Source organism: Merops nubicus, unplaced genomic scaffold (assembly GCF_000691845.1).
Source record: "Merops nubicus isolate BGI_N331 unplaced genomic scaffold, ASM69184v1 scaffold22649, whole genome shotgun sequence".
Taxonomy (NCBI): Eukaryota; Metazoa; Chordata; class Aves; order Coraciiformes; family Meropidae; genus Merops; species Merops nubicus.
In genome coordinates this window covers 3,763-13,487 of record NW_008629270.1, presented here as the reverse complement: position 1 = coordinate 13,487, position 9,725 = coordinate 3,763, and the positions used below count along the sequence as shown (strand labels likewise).

General features: G+C 36.4%; 1 protein-coding gene across 1 annotated transcript in view; it reads left to right on the top strand.

Annotated features, from left to right (window-relative positions):
• Positions 1-8,790, top strand: part of PDPK1 (3-phosphoinositide dependent protein kinase 1) — a 23,402-nt gene extending 14,612 nt beyond the window's left edge. The window contains 9 exon segments of the mRNA XM_008946948.1: positions 1,652-1,749; positions 2,509-2,584; positions 4,046-4,114; positions 4,633-4,729; positions 5,888-6,061; positions 6,498-6,715; positions 7,063-7,120; positions 7,792-7,944; positions 8,538-8,790. Coding sequence (XP_008945196.1) covers positions 1,652-1,749; positions 2,509-2,584; positions 4,046-4,114; positions 4,633-4,729; positions 5,888-6,061; positions 6,498-6,715; positions 7,063-7,120; positions 7,792-7,944; positions 8,538-8,645 — 1,051 coding nt within the window. The 3' untranslated portion in view covers positions 8,646-8,790.
• Positions 8,791-9,725: the final 935 nt, after the last annotated feature.

Here is a 9,725-nt window from a genome sequence, read left to right as displayed (position 1 = left end):
ATTGGAAGTCAAATAAAAAATGTATTGTTTAACAGGGAACAGAAAGCAAAAAGGGAGGTAAATATATTTACAAAGATGGGAGGAATACAAAGGAAACAAGATATATGAAACCCAAATCTCAGATGGCTCAGGAGTGCATGGAATGAGGCACGCTGACCTCCAGCACACCAGGACCCAGAGCAACAGGGCAGGAGAGAGAGAAGCACTGCTTCCTGCCTCTTTTAAAGAGTGTGGAGAGGAAGGGGATGGAATAAACTGCTTCCCCCGGGACCCTCCTAGGTCCCAGATCACCTGTCCAACCCCCAAGCTTCAAACCACAACAGTTTGTCTTCATATGAAGGCTGCTATGAGAAGCTCAGGAGAAAATGGTGAAATTGTGCACAGTTAACTTAGTATAAGGCTTAAATCCAGAGCTCTAGGCATGCCTGAAAGCTCTTGAGATTTTTCTGCTGTCTAAAAAGATAGGACATGAGATAGAACCACTTAAAGATGCCAGGCTACTCTGGAAGAATTACTAGAGATATAGCTCTGTATGTATCTGGATACATAACTATATTCTAGATCCATAATATAATATTAATATGCAAGTATATGTTATATGAGCTGTATGTATATGTGTGTATACAGTATGATATAAATACATATATGTAAAAAAAGTCACTAAGAAGTGTTAAAAATGTCCATTCCATTTGTGTTCTTTCCTCTCTATTCATTTTCCTGTAACTATTTCAATTTTTCTGGCTTGTGTGTCATTCTGCTAGACTGTGCTAGTCTACAGACTTGAAGCTTGTACAACTGCACAAGCCATGCTTCTCAGTAATTAGAGGGCTGTAATCTGAGCAGAATAATGTTGCACAGTGGTTGATGGAAACAGCTTTGAATTTGCACTAATTTTTCTTACCAGTCAACCAAAACAACTCCCATGCTTCTAGATTTGAGAATCCAAAGCTACTTAAGTGGGAAGTATGTTGGGCTTTCTTGTCAGCTGAGGAAACTAGGTGCAAAATAAATAACTGTAACCCAATGCTCTTTCTTATGTTGTTGCTAACCTCTTGATGTCTAACTGTATTGCTATAGATTGTGTGTATGATACTGTCAGGTTCTATTCAGAATTGGAGGCAGTCTGCGTACAAGTGGTACACTCAGATTTGAAATACAGATTATACATCGATTTCTATGTGGCAAATGTAAACGTGCAATTTTTACAGAGTGGAGGTGGTTTACAGTTCTCACCTGTTCTGGACATTTAGCTGAGGGTGAGGTGGGGGGGTGGCATTTTTTAGGTAGAATTTTGCACTGAATAAACAGGACCAGATCTCACTGCCTTGTCAATCTATCAGATGTTATGTAAATCAGGGTTTAGGGGTGAAGGTTTTTTTTTAATTATTGTTTTTGTTGAACAAGTAAGATGCAAAATGTCTTAGTTTTTGGCTTATTCATTACTTCAAGACATGTTAAGACAAATGTCAATGGGCTTTTCAAAATCTGTTAGCAGTCTGCGTGTTGGCAACTACTACAAATTAAAGACAAGTTGACACAGTGTTTATAGAATGTCTGCATTATTTATGATACCATTATGTACATAAGTCACTAAACAGTTCTGCAAATTTAATTTGTGTGTTGTTTAAATATAAAAATCTGCCTTTTCCAGGGACCTTAAGCCAGAGAACATCTTACTAAATGAAGATATGCATATTCAAATAACAGATTTTGGAACAGCAAAAGTATTATCTGCAGACAGCAGACAAGGTATATTTACTTTATTTACTTCATGTGACACAGGTAATGATCCTTTTAAAATGTATGTATTCTGTGTTTATCGGATTGTAACCTTCACATATCATTACCGCTTATCTAACAAAATCACTGAGAGATCTTGAAATAATTTTGACTGTCACTGCTTAGATTATGTCAGAAGAGGTAATATTTGGTGTAGTCGGTATAGCCAGCTAGGTCACCAGATACAGTGGGAAGTTAAACTACTTCATATTACTTTTCATTTGAAAAACAAAAATACAGACAAATAGTTACGGTGCCTCAGATGAAACAGTAAGTTTTTCCGCTGCTTATATATTTAACCTCAGTGACTATCAGAGTTGCTCAGATGTGAAGGATATAGAATTCTTGTGTCACTAGTTGCTTAATATTAACCTGTGAATCAATGATGCTGCAAACAGTGTGTGTAAAAAGCACTGCGCTGAGCTGCATTTGATAAACTTCATTTTTTACTTGAGTTTAGTAAGCTTGAATTGATAGGTTTGATACCTAATAAAGTGCCTAAATGCCTAGCTTCTTGAACCAAATAGGTTTTACTGAGATTAATTTGATTTGTCTCTTCCAAGCAGGTAGAGAAATTAAATTCCTGTGGGTTCTTTGTAGCATTATATAAAGCCAAAAGGCGATCTATTGCAAGTTTGTTTTTTTTACTGGGCAGGGGCAGAGGGGGAAGGGAAAAGTTGGCTTCTCCGTAAGTATTTATTTGCTTATTTCTTTCCTTTTTCATACCAGCTCGGGCAAACTCATTTGTAGGGACAGCACAGTATGTTTCTCCAGAACTGCTGACAGAGAAATCTGCCTGTAAGAGGTGAGGACTCTATTGTATTTCAGAAGTTTACTGACTCTGTAGGATACTGTCAAATAGAGGGGAGGGGATTAGTAAGGCAAGCAAGCTTGGTATTGCAAAGAAACAAGGTGCTTGAGTATAAAGGGATTTTTTTTTAAGACAGTTTGAAATTTTTTTTCCTTAACAAGTATTGTTTCTTGTCTGGTTTCCTCAGTTCATCTGGAATTCTACAGACAGGATTAGGTGTTTTCAGGAGAAGAGGGTGTCTAATGTGAAGTTGGATTTCTCTTACCCATAAATAAATAACTTTTTTTTTGGTTACACAAAAATAATATAATTATTTTAATTCTGCTTTATATAAGCTTGCTCTAATATGGTAATTCCTGTTGTAAAAGAACAGAATGTCACATTCTCTCAGTAAGGGGAAAGGCTACAGCTTTCTTTGTCTTGCATTTAGATCAACTTGCATTTGTCTTTGGTAAGCTCTTCTTGGGGTTTTCAACGTTTTTAAAGCTCATCTCTGTACCTGGAATGAGTGATAACCTTAAATTTCTTAACTTATTTCAGTTGGTTCTTGATGGTAACTTGTAGACTGTTGTATATTTTATTACAATGTTGAAAAAATAATCAAAGTGACCACTGACGAGTCATAGGGAAAAGAGATCTCTTATATCAATAACTGTTAATTTGTGCTAGCATTTCTTGAAATTATACAAGTACCATTAGACTTCCCACTTTTGCTTCTATTAAAGAGGTTTTGACTGTTTCGGCTGATGGAAAGATTTCATCAGGCTATCATCTCCTTTTAGACGTTACGTAATGTTTTATCTTTACAGAAAACTCTTCATTTGAGTAGTTTTGTGTCTTTGTTACTATTTTAGTCCTTCATGAGAATTTCTAAGCTTTAATCAAATCTATGTATATTTTTCCTGAAAGGTAAAATAAATTGAAATATTCTTCCAGGTCAAGACACTAAAATTTAAGACTTTCCCCTCACCTGTGTACCACATAGTCTGCCTTTTTTTTATGTCTTAAAAACTTTAAGTGAAAAAGCTGTATCGTGACTGCTTTTTTTTTGCATAACTTATTTAGAGCAAAGGATATTTATTCTGAAGGAGCATATATTACATTAAGTTGGATGCGTCTTTGAGTTGTGGTAGTGCATAATAAGTCTTAGTCCCATTATATACTCATTAGTCATTTTGACTGAGAATTCATCTGTCTTGCAAGTGCACTTGTAGTCAGTTGTTGTGGGATGGTTACTATATACTTTTTCTTCCCTGAAAGTTACATGCTAGCCTACCCTTCTGTCAACAAATTAAGTGAAAATAGTGTGGAAATTATGCTAGGCAGGTTTGCCTGCTGTGTTCATGTTATGTTCTAACTAGCAGAAGCTTAAGAATTTTTTTTTTCTTAAACTACAGTTTAAGGACTTCTTACAGGAAAGCATGCTATATATATATTTTTTTTTTCCCTTTGAAGCTCTGACCTCTGGGCTCTGGGCTGCATAATATATCAGCTTGTAGCTGGATTGCCTCCATTTAGAGCTGGGTAAGAGATTTAAGCTGCTTTTTTTTTTTTTTTTAACTTGTGGATCACAAATATATTGACTTGGTTTTGGCTTTTACCTTACTATGAGTTCTGAAGTACAGCTTTTCATGGTGCAGTGTTGGTATTAATGTCATGCCTGCTTATATTTATCCTTTCTGATGTCATGAAGATGCTTAGACAGCTATAACTGGAGTTCCTGAGAGAGGTTCCTTAGAACCTCTATCATATCCCAAGATTTCATATGTAACTTATACCATAGAGGTAACTATGTCTACATGAAGGGGGTGTGTGGAACCTCTGTAGTGAGGCGTTTGAGCTTTTCTTGTTATTATTCAAGTATATGGTGCTTACAGGATCATAAATACATGGATGACTGTATCCCTTTGCCCTAGAAAGATCTTTGGGAGTGTGACTTAGCTTGTAGAGCTTCTGCTCAGTATTTGTCCAGGTTATGTACTGTTAAGGTGAAAGAACTGTGGAGGACTAAGAACAAAAGCAAATATTTTTCTCTTTTGCAGAAATGAATATCTTATATTCCAGAAGATAATAAAGTTGGAATATGACTTTCCAGAAAAATTTTTTCCCAAGGCGAAAGATCTTGTTGAAAAGCTGTTGGTAAATACTTGCTGCTATTAACGATTTGATGACATTGGAAGCACTCAGCTTATGCTGTTTTTTTCCTAAAGCTTCTATGCACTCCATTGCAAACCTTATAGTAAGAAAGACTGTGAGCATTACTGTGTAGGGGAGTGTCTTGAAAATCCCCATCCATTATTAAACAGCACTTAGGTGATTATTTTTTAAAAATCTGAATTCTAAAGCATGGACAGGGAATTCTTCTCAGTGGAATGGAAGGAAATGGCTCTAAATACTGTCCATTACACACAGAAGTTGATAAGTTGAGTTCTATAATGGATCGTTTAGTTGAAAACAGTTCTATACATCACATGGAGAGATAATCATTACACTAAATCAACTTACCTTGCATTTTAATGTGCACTTACACTTGAACTTACTGCGTATCTTGATTGTATCAGCCAAAGAATTACTCTGCATGTGAATGTTTGACAGACAGGAAGAAATAAATAGTTCTGTCATCAGTAAGACACATCCATGGCACTAAAATGAATATGAAGAGAACATTTTGGGTGGTATAAGCTTTTTTGAAATTCAGTAGTCTAGAGTATTAGCATGGGGTGGGGGGTAAAGAGGCACCTGTGTTACATTTGTGCATGGTGCTGAGTGCAACCCTCATAGAGGGCCTAGTAGCATGTTCCTGTGCCCAGGCCAGCTCTCTGGCCAAGCCAGCGCCTGCTGAATGGTAAGGTCCAGGTTGTGTCCACACTCTGCGAATGGCATGGTTTTAAGGTGCCTGAGAGATAGATGTTTGACACCAACTATAGCTTCCACAGCTGCTAGCAGCACTGGAATGTGATACTGGGCTATACTTAAATGAGCTGTGCTCCATCAGGCCTTCTCAGTATGTTTACTTGGCTTTGTTTCTGTCTTTGTGAACAAACAAAGCCAAAAAATTGTGTGGGCTCACTCAAAGTGCTCTTTTCTTTAGATCTGTGAGCTGTTCTAATACAAAATGTTGCTGATGACATACTGACAAATAACATCTTGTGTTGCAAGCATTCCCTTTATAGTCTAGATACGTATGCTTAGGACAGTGAGACCGATAGGTTTTCTGCATGCTTCTGTGGAAATGTGAATGGTGTTCGCCCCTTCCTTGTCATTTTATGCGTGTTAACCTTATTGTAATTTGCTCAGGTCCTGGATGCTACCAACAGATTAGGTTGTGAAGAAATGGGAGGCTATGGACCTCTTAAAGCTCACCCCTTCTTTGAATCAATTGTGTGGGAGAACCTACATCTACAGACACCCCCAAAACTTACTGCATATTTACCTGCCATGTCAGAGGATGATGAAGACTGTTATGGAAATGTATGTTTGTCTATTGCAATATTTGGGTCTGATGCTGCCTGGGACTTTCATTAAAAGCATAATTATTGCATATTAAATAGTGTTATTGAAACTACTGATTAGTTATATTTTAATAAAGACCCAATTATTAAGAATCTAGTATGACATCACTGGCTAAAATACTAAAAAGTATTTTATAGAGAACTATATGCAGAATATTATTATAATTATATTATAAAGAACTAATAAGCATTTTTTTTTTTCTGGTAAAGCGAGTGTTTGGCAAAAAATACTGGTTCATTTGCTTTTGAACAAGCATTTTTTTTGGATAAGAGAGTAGGCTGTCTTTTTTACCAAAAAAACATAATAAACAAAAGCACGCTTAAATTAAAAGCTCCAGTTTAATGCAAAATAAGCTTTTTAATAAAAGAAATCTCCACTTTGTTTCCTCCTCCAGTATGACAATCTCCTGAGTCAGTTTGGTTGCATGCAAGTTTCTAGTTCTGCATCTTCCCAGTCACTGTCTGCCCCAGAGATAAGTACACCACAGACATCAGGAGGAAATATTGAGCAGTATATTCATGATCTTGACAACAATTCCTTTGAGCTGGACTTACAGTTTTCTGAAGATGAAAAGAGATTACTTCTGGCAAAACAAGCTGGTGGAAATCCTTGGTAAGATCTTTAAATATAGTTCATCTGTTACTTGTGCAGCAGTAAGGAATCCAGGAAAAAAAAAAGTTATTTCAATTCAAATTAGCATTTGTCAATATCTTCAAGTAAACAATCAGCAACTAGGTTTTTCTTGACTTCTATTTTCAAAGCAACAGCAGTGAAAACTTAATACTATGTTTCTAAAATTTACAAGGTCTAGATGATGTTGTGGAGCATGAGATAAATATCTCTTGAAAAAGGAGACACTAGGAAGAGACATGGAAAATTGCTTTATAGTAATAATAATAATAAGTGTTTCTGTGGAGGAATTGCTTCTGGAGTAATGGCTATTTTTCTTTTTTTTTTAGGCATCAGTTTGTAGAAAATAACTTAATCCTAAAAATGGGCCCAGTGGACAAAAGAAAGGTAAAGGTGTTTCTTAATTCCCTGTAGCAAGATTCATCTGTCACATTTTTTTTGCATAGTTGCAGTCTAGCCCATTAATGCTTTACCTTAGTGCACACCTGCATGTGGATTGAGCAACAAATATCAGAAAATTAAATGCAAGCCCATGTTGTCCTTAATTGTGGTGTTTTTCCCTGTCCGACTAGTGCCTTTATCCTGAGAGATGCAGAGGTGATATTAGAACAACTTTAAGTATTAACTTGAATATGGTACGGGTGAGCAATGACAGTCTGTGTCAGTTTACAGGACTGTGTGTTTTCTTTCATCTAAGTTACTACCACTTGTTCCTAATTTTCTCCACAAAATCATAATATCGATTTCTGTGCTGAAATCTTTGACAAAATTTGCTTCACTCTGTACAGACAGTTTTTTTGTTTTCTTGGAACTTAGATGCTTTCTTAAAATAGTACTTGTGTTTTGCTGTGTAGTAGAAATACACTGGAACCTCCTCAAAAAGGAGTGAGGTCAAACAGATAAAGCAAAAGGAAAACAAAAAAGTCCCCCAAATTCAAATGTGCTGTCCAATTGCTGAGCTATTTTAATTCTACCTCTGTTAAATTCAGAGATCTACGCATTTACATTTGTTTTTCCTTGTGCTTTTTTGGCATTGCTGCTTCTGCTTTTCTTGTTAGGGATTGTTTGCACGTCGGCGCCAATTGCTGCTCACAGAAGGGCCCCACCTGTATTATGTGGATCCTGTCAACAAAGTTCTAAAAGGAGAAATTCCATGGTCTTTAGAGTTGCGGCCAGAAGCCAAGAATTTTAAGACATTTTTTGTTCACACAGTAAGTGACTTTCTCTAATGTCTTTAAGTTGCGCTAAGGTCATTGGACAACTACTTTAGGTTGTTAATCTTTTCTGGAGAAAGTATTAATTCCTTAAATACAGCTGTTGATAGCCTTTATTTAAAAACAATCAAACAAACAAACCCCAAACAAAACAAAACAAAAAACCCACAAAACAAAAAACAAAGACCCCACAAAACCCAAGCTCCCCCAAAAGCAGAACAAAACAACAACCCCCTGACATATGCATAACTCACAAAAATGCAAGTGTATTGTTTATTTATGTGTAATTAAACTATAAGTGGATTTTGGGATTTGAAGCATGATCCTAAGAAGAAATTCTAAAATTTAACTCTTTGTTTATAGTAAATCACAAGGAGTGTACCAACAATTTATTGCCAGCTGACTGTTTATCAGTTTTGAGGATGCTGGATGTATGTTAATTCAGTAATACAGAATGCTGTATAACTGTAATTCAATTTAACTTTGGGAAAGTTTGTGAACTGACTCTGAATAATTATTGTTAGGTGCAGAATATTGCTTTTTGGTTAAGCTTTGTTTGGAGTACTCATTAAAATGTTGTTCACTTATAGCCAAACAGGACATATTACCTGATGGACCCGAGTGGGAATGCTCATAAGTGGTGCAAAAAGATACATGAAGTTTGGCGGCACAGATACCACCAGAATTCTGCTAAATAGTAAAGCTCATCCAAAATTTCCCAGTTTCCCTTCTTGCTGCTAGAACTCCGTGTGCAGCCGATCAGAGGAATCTTTTCAACCCACCTATTGCCATCTCAAGGGGAAGCATATGTCTGAAATATTCTATTGTTTTTTTTCTAAAAAAAAAAAAAAAAAAAGGAAAAACCGTAATGGAATTCAGGGTCGCTTTGCTCGCTCTTTGTGCTTCTGTTGAGGCTTCCACATGCATATCATTGCAGTGAAGATCTTGCTTTTGTGCACTTCAGCTCAATTTTTGCTGCAGACTAGTGGATAGACCTTGCATTACCAGCTTCACTTAAGATGAGTTAAAATCCATCCACACGCACACATGCTGAATCATGTACCAGCCTGATGTTTCATGGGGCTGGAGTTTTCTGTGACTTTCAGATTATCATTGAACTGTAATTCATCAGGGAGCTTTTATATGCCCCTCCTAAGCACCACCTCTTTTTTTCTTCCTTTCCTCACAGTCCCCCAGCTTAATGGTATATGGCCTTTGTAGCCAGGTCAGTTGCACCCCTTGTGTAATTCCTGATATAGTTTTGGTTGCAGGATTTATGTGGTACTTTAGTAATTATGTGAATGAATCACATCTATATGTCTGGCAGACAGGCTCCAATGATACAGGTTTTGAGAGAGTAAAATGATGAACACGGCACTGAAAGATTTGTAAAACTAAAATGTTGGCTACTGAAGCATATAAGAGTTTAAACATTCAATTGTAATTGTAATATGAATCATGTGTGTTTAATCAAGGGACAGTAAACTTACCAGCATGCTTTTAGCTAATGCTAACTGAAAAATTAACTAGTTAGTATGGGAGGAAAAAAATATTACTATTGAAGTAGTCAATAGTTTTTCACTTTTTCAGGAGATGAGGGCTAGAAGCTTTCTTTCCCAGGGTGTGCATGTATTGTGCATTTTAGTGGGGCCAACCTATTTATCTGAGCATAGAAGGAAGTGTGAAAGCTTTGTACAATTGATTACTTGACTTTTCTTTTGGTCTCGTTGTATAATGAGATGTACAAATAATCCTGTTTTTGGTCCTTTGCCAAATAT